Source organism: Sturnira hondurensis, unplaced genomic scaffold, assembly GCF_014824575.4.
Source record: "Sturnira hondurensis isolate 20B ecotype Veracruz unplaced genomic scaffold, ASM1482457v3 Scaffold0004257, whole genome shotgun sequence".
Lineage (NCBI taxonomy): Eukaryota > Metazoa > Chordata > Mammalia > Chiroptera > Phyllostomidae > Sturnira > Sturnira hondurensis.
Window position 1 is genome coordinate 2,026,242 of NW_028076888.1, and position 27,425 is coordinate 2,053,666.

Sequence of the window (27,425 nt, forward strand, 5' to 3'; positions counted from 1 at the left end):
GTTGCAAGAAGACCCAGCAAGGGGAGGCTTCCAAGAGGAGCTCACGCGTAAGCTGAGGCCTGAAGGATGTGCACCAGGGACCTGGCAAACAGGGCTGGGGGAGGGAAGGGCAGAGCAGGCAGTGGGGAGATGGTCTGTGGGGGCACAGAGTGGACCTGGTGAATCAGGATGGAGCCCAAGGGAGCAGGGGAGCCAGGGCCGAGACTGGGAGGTGGGTCCAGCACCCCTGTCTGACTTTACCGGACAGGAGGACCCTGCGCTTGAGGGAAAGTAAACTCCCTTGACCTTCTGGGATGCACAAACAATGCCTTTCAGTCAAGGTCAGCATCTTTGGCTGCCTCCATCCTTCAGCTTTACCTCCTTCCTCCCCTCCTGCCCAGGGCAGAATGGAGACCGGCCACATCCCCTTGTCTCGGGAGAAGCAGGATGTGGAGCTGAATAAAGCTACAGAGGCTGTCTTTTCTAACTGCCCCTGCCAGAGTGTCCACTGATCAGGCCCCGAGGCCCTTCCTGCGGTGCCGTCCTCACCATCCTGTTTGGCTTGGACGTGGTCCCTGGCCTGGGAACGGGGCAGGATGGGGTGCAGAGGCACCACGCCCCAAACCCTCAGGAACAGACCTAAGTAATAGGCTCTGTATTCACCCAGGATGCTAGTGACGGGGGACACATGGCACTTGCAGCCCCTCACCTGTTCCCCAGGCCACTCCAACAACAAGCCTGAAAGGGGAAGATAGGTTAACCCTCGGGAAACCAGGAGTGGATGGGGAGGACTAGATGTTTGTCCTCACCAGTGAAGGGTTTCCAGCAGGGCGTTGGCTAAATCACTCTGACCGTGGAGGGGTTCCACCTGAGCTATTGAACTGATGGATAAACCGAGGCTCAGGTCACATGGCCAATGAGAGAGGCAAAGCTCAAACCCTGGTCTCCTGAGCCCTGGCCCAGAGCTCATTCCTTCTCGAGGCCCTTCCACGCAGATGCCCCATGATGCCCTGCCCGGGCGGCAGCGGGGGCTCCAGGCTCACGTTTGGGCTGTGGTGGATGGAGCCGGCAGGGCTGCAGGAGTTAACCGAGGAGGTGACCATTCTCCAGCCCAAGAGCCTGAAATTCAGCCTCCTGGGAACAGAGGGAGAAGAAGGTTCCTCTCCCACCCTGTCACGCTTCGTCGGACGCTGACACTTTCCTGGCCTGCGGCTCCAGGGGCATCAGCAAAATGGGCTGAACAAAGCGCATTTTGTTCAGTTGTCCTAAGTCCTTGTCAACGCCTTTCATCCAAGACCACCAGACACACACCTGGACAAAGTGAGTCGGTGGGTGTGCGGAGGGGGGACACACGCCTCGGGCAAGTGTGGGTCATCTCAGTGAGTGGCCAGCAGGGAGGACTTAGGACGGGGTCTAGGCCGCCTGCATGGGGTGAATTAAGGAAGGCTCAGGGGCGGAGCTCTGCCCCGGCTTGGATGCCAGCATGGAGAGGGTAATTCTGTGATCGTGTGTCTTAATTTGGATCTTAAAGGGAAGAAGGAGGATCTGAAGCCAAAGCTGTGATTGGCAAAGAAGCAGCCGTCACACATGCAGCCAGGATAGAGGGGCACGGGGTCATTTTTGAGGTTTGGACCGTGTCCACTTTCCTCTCTGTGTTCGGACATGACCGCAGAGTGGTCTTGTTTTCTGTTTTGATCCATCACGGTCATCGCGTGGCCTTATCTCAGTTGGCGGTCTGTGAAATGGCTGATGCGTGACAGGAGCACCCCTGGCCTCGCTGCGAGGGCTGCTTCTGCCTCTCTCAGTCTGCAAGGCAGCAGTGTGGAGCCCTGGGAAGCTGGCCACGTCACACAGGGTGCCCAGGAGAGGACATGCCCTCCGTGCCTTGTCGGTGGGTCCCGAGCTGCAGAGGAAGCTCCACTGAGGCTGGGAAGACGGAGGCTCCAGTGTCCGACCCGGACTTAGATCCTGACTCCACGCATGCTCTGGGATGAGTCTCCTGCACCTTCGTCCACTCAACAAATACCCAGCAAATGCTGGGGGTTGGGGACCTTGGACACGTGCCTAAACTCTGCAGGACTCAGTTCATCCCTCTAGAAAATGGGAATAATATTGGTACCTAAGATAAATTAGTGCCCGTCTTCCAGAGTTGCTGACTTATCATTCCCAGGGGTCCCTGCCTCCCTGACCATCCCTGCCTTGTGGCCCCTTATTCGTGGGGAAGCAGGGAGCTCCGTCTGATTTCGGGTGTGAGTCCCCTGACCCCGCTGCCTAGAAATCTGAGACTCCAGCTGGTCCCCAGGCACATCTGTGGTTGCTAAAAGCTGGAGGAGGTTGTGGCCCCTCTGGTCTGCGCTTTCAGCTGCTCCCTGGGCTGAACTGTGACACAGCAAGGGAGGGGCCCCAGATGTTGGAACCGCCCTGCAGGCAGCCGAGCCCCTGACTCTGTCCACTCCCTGGCCCAAGTCTGACCATCCAGATGCCGTCGTGAGGGTACCCTCCTGGTGCTGACCACCTGTGGTTCCCTGGCCTTTTCCAGAGCCTGGGGAGGCAGAGAGTGTGCCAGGGCTGTGGGGGTGGAAGAGGGCATGCACCATCCTGCCTTCTTCAGGCATGGAGGAGGGGTGGTGACAGAGGAGGGTGTGAGACCAGCACAGAAAGATGTTTGTGTCCCTGCCGGACGTGGCTCCTATGGGCCTGAGTGGTATGGCAAACGGGGGCTCTCGGCTGAGGGTCATGTGCGTAGGTGTGTGTGAGTGTGGCAGGACTCTGACAGCAGGGTGGGGTCACACTTACATGTGCATGTGTCCTGCCCCCGCTTTGGTGGTGGATCTCAGAAACAGCCTGGCATTAGGATGCAAACGGGCCTCCGTCATTTCCCAGTTGAGTAATGTTCTGGCTGTGTGACCTTGGCCAGGTCACTTGCCCTCTCTGAACCTCATTTGTGCACTCCCCAAGTGCAGCTGGAGCTCTTGCTGTACGCAGGCATTAAGGGGACGGGGGTCAAACGAGGCACAGAGTCCGGTCGCTCATTCAACTGCTGCTCTAGCCTTAGCCCCCCATCCCCAAAGTGGGGTGGCGGTCCCCACCTCCCAGACAATGTCTGCAAAGTGCGGGGCCTCATCAGGTTCAGCACTGGGTGGAAATTTGTTTTCTTCCTCCTGGAACCTTAGAGCTGCACCCCTTCCTCTCTTCTGGTGGGAACGAGAGCCACGAGGGCCCCCTTCAGGGCACAGTCGGCTCCCAGGCTGCCCTGGCTCTGCCCGGTTGCTGTGGGCCCTGAGAGTGTGTGCGTGGCAAAGGCATCTGGGTGGGGAGGTGGAGATGGGGGCCTCGCATTCCGAGAACCCTGGCACCTTCCCAGCACCAGCCGGGAGAAGTGGGGGGGGGCGCGTCTGGAGGACAAAGATTCTCTGTGGGCCCCTAGAGCCACCCCCACACCCCCACACAGTGGGCACAGGTGTGGGATGAAAACTCCTCCAACAAGTCGGGACACCCTCTCTCCCTGGGTGGGGCTCGCGGGGAGGGGGTGGGGGAAAGGGCAGAGGAGGCCGCTGCCAACTTCCCACTGGGCTGCTGTTTACACCCGAGCGATGAGCTGGCTCTTGGCTTCACTGCCTGCTCCCCTGGCCAGGTGCACCAGAAGCTGGCGGGCTCCTGCCTGGCTGCTGCCGGCATTCAGGGCTCTGCTGCTGCTGGGTTTGGGCACCAGCAGGGACAGCTGGGGACAGAGGACTCTGGACCCTCGCTGAGAACCCGGTATCTGATTCCCCGGCTCTGCCCGGGTTCTCGCTTGGGCCCAGAGCAACTCCCGTGGACAAGGGGTTGGTGACCTCTCTTTTGCACATCAGGGGCTGGCCCAGAGGCAGGTGGGGAGGAAACAGGCTGTAGCTAAGAAGGGAAGGATCCACGTGAGACCTGAGGAAGTGGCGGGAGCCCCCAAAGAGATGCTGGAGCCAGGAAGGGATGCTATGGGGTAGGGACACAGACAGATCAGGAGAGACAGACCCAGGGCTGCACGGTGTGCGCGACCTCCCCATCCGCCCACCCCTTTCCCCTTGTCAGCCTTGCCCCTGGAGAGAGCCCGGGCTTGGGGGTCATGGAGTTAGCGGGGCAGGGTGACCGTGGACGAATCCCTCTACTCTCTCTGAGCCTCAGCTTTCCTCCCCTGTGTGATGGGCAGAGTGTATCTGCCTTTCAGGGCCCATGTGAGACCACTCCATGTCACACACAGCCTGGTGGGACATGTCCCACTGGCCCTCTGAGGAGTTGCCATTATAGCCCATTTAATAGATGAGAAAACTGAGCCTAGCGAGTCCAAGGGAGGCACGTGGTAAGCTGGGACCTGTCGGTCCGGTGGGGCCCTGCCCCGCTCCCTCAGAGAGCACAGGAGTGTGGCGAGGCAGGGTGGTGGCGTGGGGTGAGTGGGGGCTTGCAGGAGGAGAAGAGGCCCCTGGCTGGGCTCGGGGCTGCGGTTGGCCCCATCTTGGGGGGAACTCCTTGCGGTCTAGGCATGATGTTCTCTTCCAGTCACCTTCCCCAGTTTCATTTCTTTAAGCAACCGTCACAGCTGCACAGCTGCTTCTAATGACACTGATCGGTACCCAGGCCCCACCCCCAACCCCAGGATGAGGTTCTGGCCAATGCCAGCCACCCGCCGTGCGTGGGATCACCCTCGGACCTGCCCCAGGGAGACCAGCTCTGCTGTCCAGGCCAGAGGCTCCGACTGCCGTCCTGCTTGCGCGCCCGGCTTCCTTGTGCAGCATTGCCCAGCTCTGGGCTTCCCCTCGGGGGCACTTTGGCAGAGAGGCTCTGTACTCTGACCCAGTTTCAACCTCGCTTTTGTTTTACATTCAGAGAGCAAGAAGCAGGGGATTTAACACGCCAGGTCACACAGAGGCGGGGGAGGCAGGGGCAGACCCCAGGCAGGCCCTTCCAAGTTCATCCACTTGGCCCCCAGGAAGACTTGCCCCCCCCCTTCCAGGCCTCTGCTGCTGCCCCAGCTGTGCCCCCTCTGCTTCCAGCCCCCAGTCCAGTCATTCCCAGCAGCCTCATCTGACCATGGCCACCCCTGTGCTGAATCCTTCAGCGGCTCCACTTGGCCTCTGTTAGGTCCTGATTGCTGGGTCTGGTGCTCAGTGTCCTCCCTGCTGTGACCGGCCAGGACAACAGCCACCTGGGCCTGTGGGGCCTTCTCCCCAGAGCTGGCTTCCTGGCCCAGAGTCAGCCCGAGTCTGGAGGTGAGGGACAAAATGGTCCCTGGCCTCCCCAAGGAGAACTGAGGCACAAAGAGAGACCTCACCTTGCTCTGAGCCCCTTGGCTGGGCAGCCCTGCCAAGGACTGTGTTCCCCAAACTCCTGGTTGCTCCCTGCCAAACCCCTGTAAACTAGAGCTGATGAGTAGGCAGGCAGCCTGTGCAAGTCACCCCAGGGACCCAGGGCGCCCTCGGGCTCTGCCGCCCACCCCCAGGCCCTCTCCTCCCCCGACCAGCCTTGCGTTGCGTGTCAGGGAGCAATGAACCCGACCAGCTGCCCCCTCGCAGGCAGGCTTGGGGCACAGGGCCCTGAGGCCGCCTCCCAGCACACCGTCTCCAGGCAGGAGGCCTCCACCCGGGTGCCCACCCCAGCTGCCCTGCCCAGGCAGCCCCAGCAGGTTGTTTTCCTGAAGTGGGCCCGGCTCAGCCTCCAGGGCCTGCCGGTCACGTAGCCAAACTCGTTCCTCCTCTCCCGCTGCCCAGGCTGCTGAGCGCAGCGGTTTCCTGCCGGGGAGAGCACAATGGAGCTTGCCCCACGGGACCCGCCCTGGGGAGGCGCCAGCCGCTGTCTCTGAGGGCTGTGTGACTCTGGACAAGGCCCACGCCCTCTCTGAGGCTAGGTCTCCCCGTAAGAAGTGAGGAGGTAAGACAGGGTCAGGTGAGGCCACTCTCCAAGAGTCACAGCCAAGGTTCCTGAGCTCTCTAAGTACATGGAAGTGCAGTCCCCCGCATCCTCGGAGCCCCCCGAGGAAGCCAGGCCCACTCGGCCACAGTGGGATTTCCCCTTTCTGTCCAGCACCCCAGGGTGTCTTCCCTTCGGTCTCCTGCTCTGAGATCTGCTTCCCACCTGCACCCCCACCTCAAAGCCTGTCTTCCCTCTCCTCTTCCCAGGAGGCACTCAGCCCGGGCGGGCGTGAACAAGTGAGAGAACGTGCTGGAAGGTCCAAATTAGATCAGAGGCACTTGGGCCCAGGTGGTCCAGGCCTGCAGCTGGAAGGGGGTGAAAGGGGTGGGGAGAACTGGTGATGGGGAAAAGTAGAGGTGGGGGGGGGGGGCGGAACGACTGAGTGCTGGCCTGGCAGGGAGCCAGCCCATTTGGGATCAGGAATCAATTGATGGACGAGCCCCTAGCTGGGGGTTTCTGAGGCTGGGAACCCGGTCCCACAGAGGTCAGCTCCTGCCTGCCCACGTGTGTCCCTCTCCCTCAGCCTGGACCACTTCCTGTTCATCTCTCGTTCACCATTCAGACCAGACCTCCCAACCCCAAACCTGGAACCCAGGGCCCGACCATGGGCAGCATCTTCTCAGTGGCAGGGAGAGGAGTGATGGCTCAGTCTCCGCAGTGACACTTCCTCAGGACACACCTCAGAGCCCCCCTGGCTGCTCTGCCATGGGTCGGGGTCTGCACAGCTGTGTCTCCCGAAAAGCGGGGCCCCAAGGGCAGTGCAGGGTTTCCTGATGTGAACCCGGGAGACAGCAGAGCCTGGGCTGCCCTTCCAGGCTCCTCTGGTGAGAAGTGACCACTGGCCCCTCCCGCCTCGGGATCAGCGTCCAAGGCCTGGCAATAGCCCTGATGCCCGCCTTCCCCCAGGCATCTGGGATCAGACCTTGCCCCTGTTCAACCATGACCTTCCTCCTGCCCCCCGACAGGCCTGGAAGGGTCACAGTGACTGCTCTGAACCTCAGTGTCCCCAAAGTGACCAGCCCTCACCAAAGCCCCAGTGACCTGTCCTGGCCTCCCGTCTCCTGTCTCCACCTCCTGATGTGGAGAGCGTTGCTCACCCTTCACCCCTGCTCACCCTTCAGCCCTACCCACCCCTCAGCCCTACCCACCCCTCATCCCTGCCCATGCTCTCCTAGGCAGATGGGTAGGGAATCCAGGCACTTGCCTCTGAGCCTCAGGTCCTTCATCTGCACAATAGTCCCCCCATGTCCTAGGCTGGTCATGAGGACTGAAAGGACAGTGTGCATAAGGACCTTCACCCAGGGAGGTGCGGAATCCTACGAATGTTTATTTTAGTTGGACTCGCTGGCCCTTCATCTGTGTCTCTCCCCAGCTCCCCATCCCCCATGTCTAACTTCCTGATTTCCACAGCTGCCACCCCCTCAGCCTCCAAGCCTGCTGGAAGTGTCCCCACCGTCAGGCAGGCTCTGTCCCGGAGCCTCTTCCTCCCACCTCACCCGGCCCCCTGCCCAAAGTGGCTTCTGCCCTTCCCAGCAGGTCTCACAGCCTGATGGCTGGGCCTCATCCATCAGACCCCAGCATGGATTCTTCAGCAGACTAGGGAATCAGACCCCGTGTGTGCATGTGTGTGCAAGCATGTGCAAGTGTGTGTGGCAGGGGAGGGGTATAGCAGGCTCTAGAACCTGCGTGATTTTTTTTACTTTAAATAATTCTTTGTTTTTCAATTACAGTTAACATACAGTACTACATTTGTTTCAGCTGCACACCCCGGTGATTAGACATTATATAACTTACGAACTGATCATCCTGATAAACCCCGCCCACCTGGCACCATACATAGTTGTTAGAATACTACCGGCTGTACTCCCTGTCCTGTGCTTTCCGTCCCCGCGACTACTCTGTGACTACCGAAGTGTACTTCTCCGTCCCCTCACCTTTTGCACCCCTGGAACCTGCCTGTTGGACCAGGTCCCCCGTGGACTCTGATGCCCACAACTGTCCTACCTGCTGGGACAGGGACGTCTCTCTCTGGAGAGCCCTGGGGGCCACTAAGAGTCCTGCTAGCCCCACCCTGACCTGGTTGCTGCCCCCCGCCCCCGTGTGAGCTGGGAAAAACAGTTTCCCAGGAACTGATCTCTCCCCGCACCCACCCCACCCACAGTGGGCAGGGCAGGGCCGGGCAGGGCCTGGCAGCGCTGGGGAGATCAGCTGAGGTGTGTTTGTTTGGGGGTTTCCTCTTGGGCTGGTTTTCTAAGCAAAAGACCTGGCTGATGTGTGTGTGTGTGGGGTGCTCGTGGTCCTGGGGGCTATAATGCGAGGGCGGGGCATTTACGCACCTCCCAGAGCCAGGCCTTCCTGAGGAGTGTTTGAGGGCCTGTGATGCAGGGGCTATTTCCCCATTTTAGAGAGGAGGAAACTGTGACTCAGAGGGGCCCAGGGACGTGCCCAAGGGCACACAGCTGAGGGGGCACGTGGGGGTGCCTGACTAGTCTTTGCCCCTCCAAACTCCCTCCCTTGCCTCACTGCACCTGCCCCCCAATCCTGTGCTCCCCCAGATCTCTCAGCCTGTGCCTCCCTGTCCTCCTCCTCCTCCTTCCCCAGGGGGCCTCCTCATCCTCAGCCCTGTCCTCGCCTCTGTCCCCCAAAGTGGGCACAGACCCTTCAGGGCTCCAGCTCCCAGCACCCGAACCACTGACTTCAGACACTTGCCTGGGTCAGGCCCTGCTCTGGAGGTGTGTTACCTGAGAGCTCACGAGAGCCACCAGTGGAATCCTCGCTACAGCTGTGAGTGGGGGCTGTTACTCTTCCCCTGTGACAGGTGAGGAGCAGGAGGCCCAGGGAGGTGCAGTCGCTGGCCTAGAGGTGGCAGAGTCAGAATTCGAACCCGGGCAGCCTGCGTGCTCCCCTTGTCCCTTACCCCTCTGGCTCTGCAGCCCAGACCCCTGCCCCACAGGAGCTCCAGACAGGGCATTTCCTGGAGGCCCCAGCGGGAGTCCCCGTCCCTGTCTGGCCCCCACCATAGCTCTCGTTAGTGTTTGGGCCTATTTGCTACATGTCCTCACCCCTGTGCCACCCCTAGACTGAGAGCATCTCAGGCCCCATTCATTCACAACCGTGCCCCCACACCCAGCGCCACAGGCTTGGCACACGGTAGGACCCGGGTCTATGTCCTAGGAGGGACACAGCGATTCCAGCTCAGGATCGGCCTTGGCTTCCCCACAGCGCCCTCTGCTGGTCAGACCGAACACCGGTCTGAGGCCTTCGCACCCTCAACCCCTGCCCGCATCCCCACCACCCTAATAACCCCCTGGGTTTATAGAGCTCTTTTCTTCCTCGGAGCTCAAAGCATTTTCCCATCTGTGATCTCCCTGGCCTGGGACCAGCCCCAAGAGTGTGGGAGGGATGAGCGTTTCCCTCCCCATTTTACAGATCCCAACTGAGGCCTGGAGAGGGGCGGGCGAGCCCCAGCCTGCGAGCGGATACAGGAAAGAGCTTACAGGCCCATTTCTCCAACCCGCTCCTTTACCGATGAACAAACAGAGGCCCAGAGGGGAACAGACTTGCCCAAGTGAGTCCTGGGCCAGAACCTTAGTGGCCTAAATACCGCCGGGGGCTTTCCCACGACATGGAGAGCTCTGCCTGCCTGCAGCTCGGCAAGGCTGGGCCAAGTCAGTAAACAGAAGAGCCTCTGCTGTCCTGTCCGTAAAAGGAGCTTTCCTCCCCGCCTGCCTCCCAGGGGCTCCCAGGGGACTAGGCGAGGCGGAGGTGGGAGCGTTCACGGCAGGCTGTGAGGCCAGGTGAGGTCCGGGGAGGGGAGGAGAACAGCTGCCGAGTTGCAGATTCCAGCCAGACCCGCACCCCTGCCTGGCACACACACGGCCGGGGAGGCCGCTCCAGCCCAAGGTTTGACTTTCAGAGGAGCCATGGTGGGAGATGAGGAGACATGGTGACCAGCTGAACCCGGAGTCTCAATTCCAGCCTCTGTTATGTCCTTCCTGGCATTCCTCCCAATGTATCAATGCATTAGTTTATTCCAGTGACTTGTTAATGTCTGTGTTCTCTTGGACTGACTTTAGGCCAGATGTTGGCAAACTTTTAGCGAAGGGCCTAATAGAAAATATTTTCATCTTTGAGGGTTATACCATTTCTGCCATTGGAAGGTGAAGCAGCCAGAGACAATAGGTAAACAAATGAGCATAGATATGTTTCAATAAAACTTTATTTATAAGAGCAGGCCAAGGGTCAGATTCGGCCCACACGGGTCATAGTTTGCTGACGTCTACTCTAACTGCCAAGATATTTGGGCCTTGTCTGATTACACTCAGCTGTGTCCCACTGTTTGGGCAGACAACACATTGCAAGCAGGGATTCGATCGATGTTTGATGAATGAAGGCGTGACCTCTGGGCCTGGGATGACAGGGACTTGTGTATCGTGGGCTGATGGGGGCCATGCACAGCCTGTGGGAACGCCCAGAGGCAGGGACAGAGGGGGTGCTGTCTGTACTAGAGAGCTACCAGGCTCCAGATAGCCCCAGAGGTCAAGATCGAGGGGGTGCTGGGAGACTAAGGGCTGCCCAGTGTGGCCAGACCTCCTAGGGTTACTGGAAGAATTAAACAAAACAGGCCCAGCATGGGCCTTGGCACAGCAGGGGGCACACAGGGAGGCCTCGGCTGCCATGATTGTTCTTGCAGCTGTAATTGACCCAGACATCTGAAACGGCCTCCCAAGCTCCCATCAGTGGCCCCCACTAGGTCGGCAGGGCTCTCCCCTCCAGAGGATGGGCCTATGACAACCACAAGAAAGCCTGTCCCTCAAGGAACTTGGGGAATGTCTAGTGATGGGGACACCCCACCACCTGTTTGCCCACCAAGCTGGAAGCTTCCCCAGGGCAGGGAACAGAGGCTGGTTCCCCCAGTGCCCAGAATGTTGGTTGTGTCTGCTCCGTCACACTGAGGGCTCATGTTTCTTCCCACTGCATCTAGTCCAGCCTGTCACCCCACTCCAACTGGAGATGTCCAGTCTTGAGCCAGGGCCTGAGAAAGGGTACATCCTGAGCACAGCCTGTGACTTTCTCAGGCTTCCCAGAGAGACCCCGAACCTTAGGCCCTGGGACCCCCAGGCAGGTCCTGGCCTCCAGAGGTAGCGCCTAGACCTGAGCCCTCCAGGTCGAGCAGGCAGTCTGACCAGTTGTGGGGTTTCAGCCCCAGCTCTGCTCCCAAAGGGCCTTGGTCCCTTTCCTGGGTCTCAGTCACCACATCTGTGTGGTGGGGGTTGGGAACAGGTGATGTCTTGGCTCAGGACACTGCTAGATGGAGACTTTGTGCGAATCTGGGTGGATACAGCTTTGTAGTGCCCAGCTTAGCAAGGAAATGACACCTTTGTGCTAGAAAAAGTGCCCCATACCCAGGTTGACAGCCTATTCCCTAGCTCAGGGCTTGATGACAGACAGGGTTTCCACGCCCTCCCCCTCCATTGGGCGCCTTTGTACAGGGTACACAATGCCCAACCTTGAACCGTGTGACCGGATCTGAGTTGGCACCATGGTACTTTCTGGGTCAATTGGCCAAGGGAGAAAAGGAAAGCAGTGAAGAATGGTGTTGTCTCAAGCTGCCCCCTGGTGGCAAGATGCTGCATGACACCCATGGCTCTGGAAAGGCATCTCAGGTGTCTTACCTGTGTCTGTGCCTTAGTCCTGCGGGGCAGGGAGGGGACCTCCTGCCTGCCTGCAGAGACCCAACACCCAAGGATACCAGCCTATAGAACCTGAGAAGGGGAATCTGTCATGAAGAGCCACCATGGACCAGGCCAGGCATTTTAGAGATAAGTTCGGTGCACCTGTTCACTCACCTGGCTGGGAGCTTCCCCAGGACAGGGGCTGTTCTTGCCCCATTGTCCTCAGTGTGCAGCACAATGGTTGTGTCTCCCCCATCAGCCTGGGGCCTTTGCCCTTCTGTCTCTCCCTCCCCCACCTCATCCAGCTGGTCTCCCATGCAGGACTCTGACTTGTCACCCCACTCCTGCTGAAAGCCCACAGTCAGAGCTAAGAGTGAGCACATGAGCTAAGGTCAGCCTGTGTGGCCTTCTCTCTCAGCCTTCCCAGAAAGGCCCTCAGCCCTGGCCCTCGGGACCCCAAGACAGGCTGGGCTCCCCGAGAAACAGGGAACTGGACTGGAAGCCTCAGCCGGAATTCAATCCCGCTGAGGGAGACTGGTAGGAAGCTTAGTTTGCAGATGCGCAGAAGTTGGGGCGTCCATTGCTCTTCAGATAAAGACCAGATAGATCCCAGGGGGAGGCTCTGGGGGAGTGGGCTCCGGCCACCTCCTCCCTCTCACCCTCTGGGCTCTGGCCGTCATGGTCATGGCCCTCTCTTCTCCCTGGGAACCATCCCTTCCTCCCACCTCCGCACTGTTGTGGTGCTAGTCTATCTGCCAAGCCAAATCCTGCTCGTCTGTCAGCCGTGGACTCGGTCACTGCCACTTCCCCAGGACGCTCCCTCCACACCCAAGACCAGATTAGGTCCTCCTCTCCTGCGCCCTCCCAGTGCTTCTCAGGGCTGTGATTCGCCATTGTCCTGGCTCCTTCCTGGGTTAATGCCTTCCTCCCCCAGGAACCTCGTCTGGATCACTCATGCTGTAATCTCAGCAACACACAGTGTCAGGTACACAGTAGGTGCTCAATAAGCATTTTCTGGATGAATAAAAGGTTGAATCTGTTATTCCTGGCTATAATGACTTGCTAGATGTGTGACTTTGGACAAGTCTCACTGTCCTGCATTCAGTCAGCAAATACTTATTGAGCATGTACTATATATTGAGCCAAACTCAGATCTGCCTGGCTCCCAGTTCCATTCTCCTTCTGTATCCCCAGCTCTGCCTTTCCTGAGAGAGATGGTGCTGAGATGTTATTGGCCTTGAGGTGGGCAATCCCGGTCTGAATTCTTGTCCTCTCCCATGGGTCCTCCAGATGTCACGTATGTATATACCAGTCCCCTGTCACCCCCCACATCTCTGTCTCTATACCTCCACACCCCCACCCTCTCCCTGCCACATCCCACTCAACCTTCAGACGAGATCGGGCGCATTCAGGGTGGTATGGCCGTAGACCCACTCAACCTTCAAAATGCCATTGCAGGGTCCCCATCATCTTGAAGCCACCCCATGACCCTGCCAGAAGCAACTGTTCTCTCATAGCACTTGGCTGGCCTGGGGGTGCTCCACTGTCCACCACAACCCGAGTTATTTATGCATGCGCCTCCCCCACGCTGCATGCCCCCCCCCCAACACTGCCTGGGCAGGGACTGAGTCTGATTCGTCCCTGTGCCAGCTCTGTTGATTAAGCTTTCTCTGATCAGACCCTGCAGCATCTGGTCTCCACGCTCCAGTGCCCAGCTACGAGCCGGGCACTTGGGGCTAGTGAATGTCTGTCATTAAATAGGCGAGTGGGGGCAGGCCACAGGGCTGGGGGCTCTGGCTGGATCCCTAAAATCAAGACAGAAGAATGGGGTTCAGGGGGTGTGAAGGGCACAGTCTGGGCACTCTCTGCTCTGGTCCCTTCACCCACCAGAGGTCCCTCCCTCTCTCTTCATGGATGGGTGGGGCCAGGAGCGTGCTGGGGGAGGGTGGCGGAAGAGCACAGGGCAGATGGGCTCTGGGCTGAGCTGGGAAAGGACAGCCTGCCCTGGGTAAGGACAACCACGCACCTCAGAACTGTCTGGGAGTCTGGGAATCGTCTGCTTCAGCAGAATTCCAATGACTGGGAAGGTGAATGTGGGCGTGCAAGGGAGAGCTGCCCATCCCTGCATGGCCCAATCTCAGGCCAGTGCCAGGGCTGGGCTGGCAGGCAGGAGACCTGGGTTCTAGTCTCCACTCTGCTATCGATTTGCTGAGTGACCTTGGGCAAGACCCGCCCCTCTCTGAGTGCCAGTCCATGCAATGAGAGTGTGGAATTGACCAGCACCGATGCCGGGGGTTAGGATAGCCAGAATCCCTCATACCACCCTTGGGATGTCTCTGAGCTGGTGAGCTCTGGGTGGGACCACTGCCCACCTTCATCCACCTGTCCCCCTCTTAGGCTGAAGGGGCCACAGTGAGCTCCCCAGCATCCTCTCTGCCCTGTCCCCTCTGCCCCCAGAGCTGCCAGGCTGTCAGTTGGGAGCATGGGCAGCTGAGACCGAGTGTCCTGTGTCATGGTGAGTCAGAACCCTCTGTCCAAGCCAGGTCCTGTCCATCCACAACAGGAAGAAAAGACAGGACGCTCCACCTCCACGGCCCGGGCTACAGAGGACAGGACCCTGGAGCCTGGCCACAGGCAGACCCATCTTTCCTTCTCCGCACAAGGGCAAGCACACAGTTGGCCCTGCGAGGCATTGGGCACCTGTGGTGGTCAGGACCGACTGTCCCTTCAGGGCTGTCCCCCCCCCAGGGCAGACTTGGGGGGCAGAGCTGGTCTGATGGCTCCCTGAGCACCCAAATGAATACAGCACCACTTACAACACTGTCTTGCTCACATGGACACACAGTAGGTGCTTCATACACATTCATTCACTAGTTTCCTCGGGCTTCCCGTGGGTGTAGGGAGCTGTGGCAAGGTAGTAAATCATCATATCGTACCTTGTTCACTGTCATTATTATTTATTTTAAAGATTTTATTTGTTTATTTTTAGAGAGAGAGGAAGGGGGGAGAAAGAGAGGGAGAGAAACATCAGTGTGTGGTTGTCTCTCTCGCCCCCTACTGGGGACCTGGCCCACAACCCAGGCATGCATCCAGTCTGGGAATCACATACACGTTGGTTGGTTTGCAGACCAGAACTCAATCCACTGAGCCACACCAGCCAGAGCTCTCTTATCTATTTCTAGCCCCAAGTTAAGTGCCTACTGTGTGCCATTCATCACGCATATATTGTCCCATTAATCCTTACAGCAACCCCGTGAGATGGGACTTCTGCCCCCAGTTAACAGATGCCCCCGCAGGTGCTCAGGGAGGGGAGGTGACCTGCCCAAGGCCACAGAGCGGGTGAGCTCTGAGTCCACATTCACACCAGCCTGCGGACACCCATGACCAGGTCACTCTCCACCGGGACTGTACTGCAGAGAGGGTCCCGGGCCTGGGGCAAAGAGAACAAGCTCAGCAGCCACGTCCATCCCCAGCTCCGGCCCCTCCCCCGGGAAGCCCTGTGGGTTCAGATCCAGCCCCGCAGAGGCCAGCGCTCCACCCCTGCCCCTGCCCCCCACACTTGTCATCCCTCAAGACCCTGCTGGCCCTTCACCAGGCTTTGAAGGCCACCGAGAAGGTAGCTTCCTCACTTGCCTGAGCGAAAGGGACACAGTGACTGTTCCCGGCGCACAGGTAGGAGTGAGGATGCTGTGAGATAAAGTGTGGAGGACGGTTCTCTGGACGCTGCAGGGCTGCGTGTGAGTGGACGTTTGCTCTGAGGAGCTGGGGGGTGTGACTGTATAAACGTGTGAGTGTACAGCTGTTACACACGCTGTGGGTGTGTGCCAGTGAGTGTACAACCGTGAGTGTGCACACGAGTGAACGTCGAGTGTGTTGGGTGTAGGCATGTGAGCGTGAGCGATGGGCCAGGGCCCTTGTTAGACGGGAGACCCGCGCTGTGCCAGCCCGTGTGCTGAGTTCCATCGCCCTCGCTAAGCCGGGAGAGGCAGGTGCTGCCCCCTGCAGGCGCCGCGGGAGACTCCGCGGAGGGATGCCACCCCGTGCGCCCCCAGCGTGGGCCAGCATGCCCCACTGCGGGGCGGTCGCCCTCGGCTAAGGGAGCTCGGTCAGGCTCGTCTGACTCCTGGGAGCCTGCTTCTTCCCCTGCAACACGCGCGATGGAGCGGTTGTTGCGGCTCTCGGCGAGGTGTCTGGTCCTGGTTGTTAAATTAACGTTGTGTGCTTTGGATCCAGAATGCCAGACGTCTCCCTGCCGCGACCGCCCCTTCCCTGACCTTCAGCCCCTGTCACCAGGTGGTGCGAGGTGACGGTCAGAAGTGCCACCCCCCCAATTCCCCTAGTCCTCCAACACCCCCCCCCCCGCCGCGCCCCGCCCCCAGCCCAGCTGCGACAACAGGTGCTCTGGGCGGCGGCCCGGGGGTGGGGGGAGGGCTGGGCAGGGGCGGGCACCCTCGCGCGGCTCCGCGCTCCGGGTTCCGGCGCGCGGTCCGCGGCCCCCCCTCCCCGGACACGCACGCCAATCCGCGGTGCTGGCAGGAGCTGGCGCGGGAGGCGGCGGCGGCGGTGGGGACCGGGCTGAGAGGCTGCAGAGCCGAGAGGAACCCCTGCTTCTTCCCTTCCCGCCCTCCCCCTGCGCCCGCGCCACGCGTGAGCCCCGTGCTGCGGAGACATGATCGCCCGGCGGCCCGACGCACTCAAGTCGCAGCGGCACGGCCCCGCGGCCCCGTGATGGGCTCCTGCGTGTCGCGAGGTGAGGAGGCCGCGGACTGGTGGGGGTGGGGCTCGGGTCCCAGAGCCCAGGATACGCACCCGTCCCCTCCGGACGCTCCAAGAAAACTGGGAAGTGAGGGTGGGCAACCCGTCCTTCCTGACCAGCTGCACCCCCACCCCGCTCCGGCTGAGCCCTAGGAGTCGCGGTGCCCGCCCCCCCAGGGACAGGGCGTGGGAGGATGGGGTGCAGCGCGGACAGAGAGGGCAGGGAGGTCGCGGCAGCCCCAGCCCCGCTGGAGCCACGCCCTGGCAGGTGGCCTGGAGCCGGGTCACTTCCTTCCCGACAGCCACACACCCCCTGCCGTGTGTCTTTTGCTCCTGACCATTCCGGAGGGACTTGCGGGGCGGGGGTGGGGGGGGCACAGGAGAACATTCTCTTGCTCCCCACCTCACAGACACAGGCCTTGCCGGCTCCACAGCCCCACCTGTCCCCTTACCCCATGTCCCTGCTCTCCGTGGGCAGCAAGGGTCTCGGGGAGGGGAACAGGTTGTAAAGAAGGCTCCCAGTCCCTCACCAGCCTCATCCTAAGTCCTCATCCCCACCCCCATCCTTGGTCAGGCAGTGGAAAGGGACCCAGGCAGCTGGTGTTCTCAGTAACCCCCACGCCTTTCTCCGGGTCTCTGAGCTGAAAAGGCCACCCTGAGCCAGCACCCTGGCCCTCCTCCTCCTGTGCCGGAGCCCCACTGCTGTCCCCAAGGCGGCATCAGGAGCTGCAGTGAGCTTCCCTGGAGGGTGGCAGGTTGGCTGATCTTTGGAAGCCACCCCGACACCAGCTTTCCAACAGGCTGCTGAGCAGCACTTTAGAAAAGGTTGGCCCTGCTTTCCTGTCCTCTCACCTGTGTCTTCACCTTCATGGGGTGTCTTCACCCCATGGTGTGAGGGGGCGGGGCTGGGGGTGGAGGTGACTGGCCGAACCCACTGACCCCAACTACAGGGCCTTGGAGGGCTGCCACCCCACCCATCACCCCCAGTAGCTTTTTTGGGTGCAGAGGGGTAAACAGGGCTCGGGGAGGGGAAGGGCAGGCCCAGGAGCAGAGGGGGCCTTGTCCCTGTGCTGGGGGCTGTTGAGGAAGGGACACAACGCCTCTCCCTGAGCTCTGTGGCCTCTGAGGGGCTCTGCTCGCTGGTCCATGTGAGACATTCAGGTCAGTGGCTCAGGACATCTCAGGAGGGTGTCAGGGCGGGATAGTGGTGGGGGTTGGGCTGTGTGAGGCTCATTCACTTATTTATGAAGCTGATACGAGCGTGTCTCCTACTGTGTGCCAGGCACCGTGCCCATGCTGGGCATGACCAGCGCCACACCTGCTCCCCTGGGGCCTTCGGACAGAGTGGGAAGGCAGTTGTGAGAGTGAAGAGTGGTTAGGGCTCCTTAGGAGTGACAGGCCCTCAGGGACTGTCCTGAAGCCCCTGCTCTGGGCTGACTCCGGGTGCTGGGGGACCTGGGATCTGGTGACTCCTTGGTGACAGTCCCTTCCCCATCACTTGGCCATCCCATGCCAGGGGCTAGGGGACTCGCCTGTGAGCTGCAGACCAGCTGAGTGCAGTTTGGGGGCTGGGAAGAAGGGACACCTACTGAGGTCACTCAGGGCACGCGCAAGTCCCCCGACAAGGTGTAAGGGCCACCAGCCATCGTCCCAGAGACTCTGGGTGGCTGAACCACTGAGTGGAGGTCACACACCCCTCTACTGTCTCTGAATGTTCACAGTTTGCCAGGTACTGGCTGGGACCTCTTTAGGCAGAACCAACCATTTAGTGGCACAAACTATCACTGTCCCCAATTTACAAATGGGGACACTGAGCAGGGGGGAGTTGAGCGACTTCCTCAGGGGCTGCCTATAAGAAAATAGCAAAGGCAGAGACCGAGACAAGACTCAAACCCAGAGCCTCTGCACCCCACCACCAGCCCTCAGTCTCGGCCCTGCCCCTGCCCTGCCCCTCTCCAGCTGTGGCCTTCCTTGGACTTCGGAGCCCCGAGAACCTGGTCTCCACACCTGCCCCACTTGCTAGTGACNAGGGGGGAGTTGAGCGACTTCCTCAGGGGCTGCCTATAAGAAATAGCAAAGGCAGAGACCGAGACAAGACTCAAACCCAGAGCCTCTGCACCCCACCACCAGCCCTCAGTCTCGGCCCTGCCCCTGCCCTGCCCCTCTCCAGCTGTGGCCTTCCTTGGACTTCGGAGCCCCGAGAACCTGGTCTCCACACCTGCCCCACTTGCTAGTGACATCCCCCTTTTCCCAAGCGCTTCCCTGTGCCAGGTGCGCAGCCTACAGCCAGGCTGGGGATGGGAGCCTCATACTGGGACCGCCCCACCAAATCCTGAACCCCAGGTACACACCACACCTGACACAGCTGCCCCTTCTGAGCGCCGGCCGGCAGTGAGCTTCTCAGAGCCAGGCCTCGGAGCGGAGCCAGCCGGCCTAGGGTCACATCCCTGCTCCACCAATGCTAGCTCTGTGGCCTTGGCCAGTCACTTAGCCTTGAATATGTACCTCAGTGTTCTCATCTCTAAGATGGGAATAATACCAGCATTGATGTCGAGGGTTGCTGGGAGGGCATTAAACGGCTTCATTCACGGAAAGCACTCGGGCCAGTACCTGGTACATAGTGAGCACATGTAAGTGTTAGGTGCTACTTTCATTTGTATTATTCCCCTTCTGTGCAGACAGCTGATCAACAGCCTCTTGGCTGGGAAAGTGGGAGCTACAGAGGCTTCAAGCTCCAACCTCTTCATGGAAAAAGTAGTGGGTGGCAGGCACTAGAGGTTGGGACCGGATTAAGGCCACAAATGCTGTCTCCGGGGCGGTTTTGTGTTCGCCGTTTATTTTTAAGCTATTGTCTGCTGGGCATTTACCCGGAGCCAGGCCGAGCTTTCACCCTCCTGACCTAGTTAGTCCTCCTTCAACCCTGGGAGGAGGGCCGTGGGGTTCAGAGACGGGTGAGTCTTACCGAGGTCACACAGCCAGACCACGGTGAGGCAGGATTTGACCCCAGGTCTGTGTGACCCCAGAGCCTGAGCCCAGAACGGCTGTCCTTTGCCACGTGGGGAGAGGCACCAAGGGCGTGACGGGTGTCTAAAACAGCAACCAGCCCTCCGGAGTGACTCCAGTGGTGCCTGTTTGATGTGGGCCCTGCTGCCACCACTGGTCACGATCCACGTGGAGCAGAGGGGAATTAATGTCTGTCCCCCACCCTCTCCAGCTTTGGGGTCTCACGTGCTCACCCCATGCCCCTGGCACCAGAACCTCTCTGCCTGCCCCAGCCTTTCCCAGAGGCCAGCCCTCAGCCTCTGGGCCCCACCCTAGGGGTCTCAGCGCACTGGGCACTGGGGGAGGGGAGAGGGCAGAGAGCAGAAATTGGAGACCAAGGACTTTCTTCTGGAAGGTCAGATGTCTGATTGTATCTGGGAGAAGGTACAGCGCTAAGGCGGCTGACCACAGCCACCCACCGTACCCAGAGCCTGTTGCCTATGACCCCCCCCCATTTCTAGACCCTCAGCATGGTCTCCCCTGGGCCCAAGCAGAGTCTTGCACCGAGTACTGTGGGGAAGCTGAGGAAGCAGTAGATGGGGGCTTGCTCTTTTGGAGCTCACAGCCTCAGCAGCGAGACGTCACCTTGCCCTTGGAGTAGTCCAGTGGGGGACACAGCACACACATGCACGGAAAATGGCCAGAGGGACTCTTAGGAAGTCAGCACTGGTTAGTGGCTGAAGCGTGAGCGTGGGAGTTTCAGACTAGCCTAGGTGTGAACCTGTCTCTGCCACTTCTGAGCTGTTGACCTTGCAGAAGTGATTTGACCCCTCCGAGTCTTAGTTTCCCTGTCTGAAAAAAATGGGCTTGATGGTGCCTACTTTGTAGGGTGGCTGTGAGGGTTAAACAAGAGGGAGTGGATGAAACGGTGGACAGCCCATTTCACCCTGACACACTGCAGGTGTTTGATAAACAGGCAGCAAATCACTGCAGACTAGACTTTGCCCATTGGGACTGCTGGTAAGCTGAGGCCAATCAAGGCAGGCTGCCTGGAGGAGGTGAGGCTAGAGCAGGGTGTTCAAAGAAGTTGGGCCACAGGCTGGCAGAGGAAGTAGAAAGGAACCGGGGTGTCTAGAAGGCCTGGAGAGGAGCCCATTGTCTCTCTCCGTCCTTGGCTGGGCATGGAAAGGGACTCCCTTGGGCATCTCTGAGCTGCCCAGCTCCCTGGTAAAGCCACCTCTGTGGCCCTGCTGACCTGTAAATGACCTTCCTGGGGAGCAGGGGGCACTCTGTCTACTGGAGCCTGGGCCTCTGCCAGGCTTGGAGGGGCGGCTGCCATCGTGGCAGACAGAGAGGCCGAGGCCTCACCCGGGGTGGCCTCTCTCTGCAGAGCGACCCAGGCAAACTTCGGCCCTGGGGACAGGACAGGAGGAGTGGTGACTCACATCTGCTCCTTGGTCCAGGAAGAGGACCTCATGTCTGGGTGGGGAGAGGGACAGAGCAGCTGTCGTTTGTGGGGTGCGTCCTGTGGCAGGGGCCTCCTTCTCCTGGCAACCCTTTCACAAGGAGTGCAGTGGTCTCTTGTCACAGGTGAGACCCCCGGGGCTCACAGGGGCTGGCAGTGAAGGGCCAGGATCTACGCCCAGGGCAGGAACTGTGAAGGAGACGCCTTGCCCACTGTGTCCTCCTCAGAGCCGAGGCCAGAGCGGCGGCTGCCCAGGGAGAGGCTTCACGAGGGGCTGTGGGCACAGGTGCTGCTTGGTTACCGTGTGGTTTTGAGAGGCGGTTTGCTCTCTTAGGGCTACTGGGGAAGAACGGGTTCCCCACGCACGGGCCCCCGACCGTCTTCTGGGGGCAGGTGGCAACCTCGAGGGTTAATGGGCTGGGACGCAGGACACGGAGCGCCGAAGGAAGAACAGGTAAAGGGGCTAGGTGACTCGGAAGCACGCGTGAGGCGTCTGCCCGGCGTGCTGCAGACTCACCAAAGAAACGAGCAGAGAGAACCAGTGTGGGAGCNGCCTTGCCCACTGTGTCCTCCTCAGAGCCGAGGCCAGAGCCTGGCACGTTGCAGCCCAGCAGCACACACAGGGGACTGGCTGGCCACATGGGTCCTGAGAAGCTCAGAGGGGAAGCCGGCGGCTGCCCAGGGAGAGGCTTCACGAGGGGCTGTGGGCACAGGTGCTGCTTGGTTACTGTGTGGTTTTGAGAGGCGGTTTGCTCTCTTAGGGCTACTGGGGAAGAACGGGTTCCCCACGCACGGGCCCCCGACCGTCTTCTGGGGGCAGGTGGCAACCTCGAGGGTTAATGGGCTGGGACACGGGACACGGAGCGCCGAAGGAAGAACAGGTAAAGGGGCTAGGTGACTCGGAAGCACGCGTGAGGCGTCTGCCCGGCGTGCTGCAGACTCACCAAAGAAACGAGCAGAGAGAACCAGTGTGGGAGCTTTGCAGCAGGAGGGATTAGGGTAGACATCAGGAGGAACCATCTGGGAGGCTGGACTCTAAAGCTGACGGGGAGCTGGCACGGGAGGGGCAGGAATCATCCTTTAGTAAGCAGAGGAGGGCTGGCCTTCCGAAGGAGACATCTGCATGACACCCTTCTCCTTGATGGATCAAAACGGGGCCCCTCCAGGTTGCCATGGCAACCAGAGGCCTGTCACTTCTGTGGCCAGGGGGAGGAAGCAGGCCTGAGAAGGGGCCTCAGACCTTGAGGTCAGGGGCACGTGGTGTGGAGCAAGAGGTGTCCCCAGGAGCTGTGGCTAGGGGCTCCTTGTCCCCCAGTCCCCCCCTCACGTGAAATGCTGTGTTTTTCCAGTTGCCGGTGGTGACGTGGCTGCGGTCCCAGCTGGGCCAAGAGCAGCCTGTGATTTTACCCTGGGCTGGTTCATTACCTGACGTCTCCATGGCAACCGGCCTGTGACCTCACGGGGCCAAAGTCCTCAGGGGGAGCAGGCAGCTTTGGCGGAGGTGCCTGCCCCTCCGCTGAGCTGGGGGGGGTGGGGGGGAAGGACGGCTGGGGAGGGGCTGGGAGCCAGGAGTCTGACAAGTCCACCACCTCCTTGACGAATGACCTTGCCCAAGTCACATCTCCTCCAGGCCTTTGCTGTCACCTCCCCGCTCCTCCCCGCGTGGCTCCCCTCCCAACCTGGGTCAGTGGTTGTGGAGTTTTAAAACAGCTTCAGACGGTGGCCAGGGGTCCTGGAAATATTTCAGCGCCTCCCAAAGGTCCCAGGTGCCACCTGCAGCCAGTGCTGCCTTGAACTGCACCTTGGTGGCTCCAGCTTGTGACCCTGGAACCTTAAAAGTGGTGGCTTTCTAAGCTTTTTCGATTGGAACCCATAGGAATAAACATATTTTGCGCACACATGACCCCGTATGCGCACAGAGGAAGTTCCTACCATATTCGGCCCTGCCCCAGCCCGAATCTCGGGCCCTCGGGCCTCTTCGTTATCAGTGTGGGACCCTCGTAGACAATTCCTGAAGAACAAGAACCACCTCCCTCAACTGCCCATTTGACAGGTGAGGAAAACAGAGGCTCAGAGAGGCACCATCAGTTGCCTGACAGGTCCCACGGGCAGGAAAGGGCCGAGCTGGGATTTGAACTGCCCGGAGGAGGCTAGTGGGTGGAGAGGCGGCACCAGAGCCGATGCATCTGTCTCTGGAGCAGAGCCTGAAACGAGGGCCTGGGCACAACTGATGCGTGAAGGGATGGAGACAGCAGAGAAGAGGACTCGGAGCCAAGAAAGGGTGGCGTCCGTCACCTTGCAGGGGTGACCTCAGGCTGAGCCTGCAGAGGACTCTGGAATGCAAGTTAAGCCCAGAGTGTTCCCGCCCCAAACAAAGGGGCCAGGGTCTTTTGCCTCCAGGCATGGGCTGAGGACCACTCGGGTGGGGGCCAACATAAACCCTCAGGGAGTTTCAGCTCCAGTTGACTGAGGGCCACCCACCTGGAAAGAGCCACAGGTGCCGCCTGCTGGAAGCAAAACACCCGGGGAGGGAAGAAAGAGACCCAAAGGGATGGGGAGGTTGGGTGGAGCCCCCACACTCTCCTCGCCCCCCACAGTCCTGCCTCCGAGCTTGCCCACCACCTCCCACCTGCGGCCCTCAGACCCACGCTGGCCTCAGCTTCCTCCAGGAAGCCCACCTGCTTCCCTGCGGTCAGAGTGGTGGAAGTCCGGGGCGGCACAGGCAGGAGGCTGGGACCGGTGCCCCACAGAGGGGCCCCCTCCCTGCCTTGGCCCAGACAACCCCGCCCCTCCAGACTCCACGGCTTTGTGTAAGCTGTGCTCCTTGCCCAAGGCACCCTCTCCCACCCCACTCCTGGCCAGCTCCCCCCGGCTCCCTGTGCGGCCCCAAGCCCACCAGACTCGTGGAACCTCCTCTGTGCTTTGGAAGAGACTGAATCTTGGTGTCAGACCGACAGGGCTGGTTGCCAGGCATTGGTCATGTGCTGTGGCCTGGTGGCTTCCTCCTCTGTGCCTCAGTTTCCTCATCTGTAGAGCTGAGTGACAGATTCTTTCCTCTCCAGGTCAGAGGGAGGACTCAGGACCATCACCCCGGAAAGCGGGGTGTAGAAAGCAGAGCCCTCAGCTGGTGTTCTTCTGGGTCAACCGTGTATTGGAACAAGGGGCTTTGGGGCTGGTTTCCTCCACCAGTCTGGGAGCTCCGTGAGGGGGCTTGAACTGTGCAATGTGTTGGAGAGGGACGCCGGGTGGGGGAAGGAGTGGGTGGATGGGTAGATGCATGGATGAATGAATGAGTGTGTGAGTGAAGGCCCCCTCCAGATGTTCACATATCTGAGCTCTCAGGCCTCACTCTGAAAAGCCCTCCCCAGTTCCCCCCGAATCACAGGGCGTCTCCTTTTTTCTTCATGGTTATTATCTCCTGATCATTGGTCCCGTGCATTTGTGAGTTTCTGGTTCGTCTGTCTCCGCCACTAGAATGTGAGCTCCGTGGGGGCAGAAACCGTCCCTACCTTACTTGCCACTGTGTCCCCAGTGCCCCGAACAGTGTCTGGCACACAGTAGGTGCCCAGCGAATACTCTTGAATGCCTCCGAGAGTAAAGGAATGCATTAGTCAAATGAATAAGGGTGTTCCCGGTCGCCCTGGGGGCAGAGGAACCCTGGAGGCAGCCCAGGAGTTCAGTCCAGTGTCCCGGCTGCTCAGTGCGGCCTGTTCACTCCCTCAGCGACTGGGGCGAACCCACTGTGGGGACAGCCCTGAGGACACATCGGGGACAGGGCTGATCCCTGCCTCTCTGGCACAGACACCTTGACCAGGCAGCCTGTGCTAAATGCGGCGATGAAGGTAGAGACCCTCTCACAGACCCTGCAAAAGCCCTACTCAGTGCCAGGCCGGGTTCCAGAGAAAAGGAGGAGGCTCTGGGCATGGGGCAGTGAGCAGGGCTGGCTGGTCCCATCCTCTGGTGCTCACATTCACGGTGGGGAGAGCAACCAGACACTTAAATCAGCCAGAAGTACCAGCCCCCGAGGAGTGAGGGGTGGCCAGCGAGGGCTCAGGGAGGGCTGCCTCAGGTCCCACAGTCAGGGAAGGCCTCTGGGAGGTGAGCTGAGGCTGAAAGACAAAGGTCGGGAATATCTGGGGATACAGTGATTCGGGCAGAGGGGGCAGCAAGGACAAAGAGCAAGCTTGGCCACTGGAGAAAGAGCAACGAGGCCAGAGTGGCTGGAACATAATGTCCCTCTGCCGCTGGGTGGGGAGGGGGCAGGAGCCTGTTACTCCTGGTGAGAGGGCGTGGCTCCTGTAAGGGGAGCAGAGGTGACGACAGGGAGGGACAAATCTCCATGAGGCCGGATGAAGCCAGGGGGCTTGCTGGTTGATGAGATGGTTTTGCGGGGACAGGCTAGGGGGAGGCAGGGCTCCACAGCAAATCCTGGAATTTTAGTTGGTACAGCTGGGTGGAGGGTTGCATCATTTTCTAAAATTATGGAAGTGGAGGAAAATGGATACGGGTTTGCAAGTGCCCAGCTGCACACCGCAGCACCGCCAGGAGACGGAGGAGGTGAGCCGGGCCCAGGGTGGAGCCGTGGGGCCGACACAGGGGCTGAGTGGGGAAGGAGGATGGAGAGGAGCAGCCAGCAAGGTAGAGGGGGGCCAAGAGAAGGGCGTGGCTGGAGAGGGAGGGACACTTAAATAAAGAAAAATACCAGCCACTGAGGACCAAGATGGGGGTGAGGGGTGGCCAGCGAGGGCTTGGGAAGGGCCACGTCGGATCAGGTGGTCAGGGAAGGCCTTTCTGAGGAGGTGAGCTGAGGTCTGAGTGACGAAGTTCGGGAACCTCTGGGGAAAGAGTGACGCAGGCAGAGGGGACAGCAAGGACAAAGAGCAAGCTTGGCCACCGGACGAGCAGCAAGGAGGCCAGAGTGGCTGGAACGTAGCGTCTTTGTGCCGCTGGGTGGAATAAAATCTTTTTAAATGAAAGATCCTATTCATTTATTTTTAGAGAGAGGGGGAAGGGAAGGAGAAAGAGAGGGAGAGAAACATCAATGTGTGGCTGCCAATGTGTGGCTGCCAATGTGTGGCTGCCTCCGGTGCCCCACCACTGGGGACCTGGTCCACAACCCAGGCATGTGCCCCGACTGGGAATCAAATGAGTGACCCCTTGGTTTGCAGGCCTCTGTTCAATCCACTGAGCTACACCAGCCAGGGGTTTTAAGAAAAGTTTTTTGGAAACAAAGAGTGGGGGAGGCAAAGAAGTAGAGGTCAGATACGACTCTTTCTAAGGAGTGCGGATGAGGAGTTGGGGGGAAGCAGGAACAGAAGGTCTTTATTTTTTTTTAAAGATTTTATTTATTTATCTTTTAGAGGGGAAGGGAAGGAGAAAAGTGTCAATGTATGGTTGCCTCTCATGGGCCCCCGGCTGGGAACTGGCCCACAACCCAGGCATGTGCCCTGACTGGGAATCGAACCGCGATCGTGTGGTTCACAGGCCCGTGCTCAATCCACTGAGCTACACCAGCCAGGGCAGGAACAGGTTTTTAAAGGGTGGAAGGGGCTTGGGCTGCCGGGGTGAGGCAGGGCGCGGGCTGACCCAGGGGTGAGAGTCTCCGCGAGGCAGGGGAGAGGAGCGGAATGCAGGTGAGAGACCCTGAGAGGAAGGGGCATTACAGCAGGTGCCGCAGGGATGGGACTGTCCGGTGGAGAGAGGAACACAGACAGAGCTGGGGGCGGGGAGCGGGAAGCCTTTGTTACCGGGGAGAAAGCAGATGTGGGCAAAAATGCAGGCAGGGTTTCAGGTGAAAAGACTGGGGTGATGCCTTTCGAAGGCTTCCGGAGCTCAGTGAGGGGTGGGGAGCAGCCAGCCGCAGGGGGCGGGAGGTGGGGTGTCGGTGTTGGAGGTCTGAGAAGGAAAGAGAGGGGAGGTAGTCAGCGTGGGGGGAGCTGACTTAGCAGGAACTGGAGGGAGGGGAGGGCCCCTGGGCAGTGTCCTGTAGGAGACCACGGCACGTGGAGGGTCAGGGCAGAGGGCTGAGAGAGGCTGGGGCGTCTTTGAAGGGGAGCTCGTAGGCTCTGCCCGGGAGTCGTAGCTGGGCCAGAAGAGAAGTGAGGACGGGAGGAGTGAGTGGAAGGCAGGGTGCATGTGTTGGAGGTCTCGTGGGGTCAAAAGAAAATGCCACAGTGCGGGTGCTAGAATCAGTGACAGTGGAGCAACAAGCAGAGGGGACCAGGCTGCACTCCCGACCTGCTATGGCTTTGAGTCCGTTTTCTACAAGATGACAGTGGGCAGGAAGAAAGTAATGGCGACTGCTCAGGGCGGGCCTGCACGAGCTTCGGAGCAGGAGAACACTGCGCTTTCCTCAGAGCCTGCTGTCTGTCTGGTTTCCAGATCTGTTCACGAGTGTCCATAAGGACTGCCCCATGCCCCAGGCCACGGGCCCCCTGAGCCCAGACCTGCCCTCCAGCCTCCCGCCCACCGTCGTTCCAGACTATGTCACTGGCAAGGTAAAGTACTTCCCCGTGGTCCCACCTTCCTCCCCGCCTGTGCCCTGGCTCCAGGCTCTTCCCCACAGCCCCACACTGGGAGCAGAAGCCATGGTCTGCTGCCCTCCTTGCCAAACCCGGCAACCTTGGGGG

At 60.0% G+C, this 27,425-nt stretch overlaps 1 protein-coding gene across 2 annotated transcripts in view; it reads left to right on the forward strand.

Moving 5' to 3' along the window:
* Window positions 1-625: 625 nt before the first annotated feature.
* The window catches only part of FAM131C (family with sequence similarity 131 member C), a 30,877-nt gene continuing 4,077 nt past the window's right edge, over window positions 626-27,425 (forward strand). The window contains exons 1-2 of one of the 2 annotated variants that reach the window (XM_037045132.1): window positions 626-1,299; window positions 27,178-27,293. In XM_037045132.1, the coding sequence (XP_036901027.1) occupies window positions 975-1,299; window positions 27,178-27,293 (441 nt within the window). In that variant the 5' untranslated portion in view covers window positions 626-974. Of the gene's footprint in view, window positions 1,300-16,007; window positions 16,345-27,177; window positions 27,294-27,425 lie in introns of those variants that run through there. The other variant, XM_037045133.1, reaches the window with a different exon arrangement.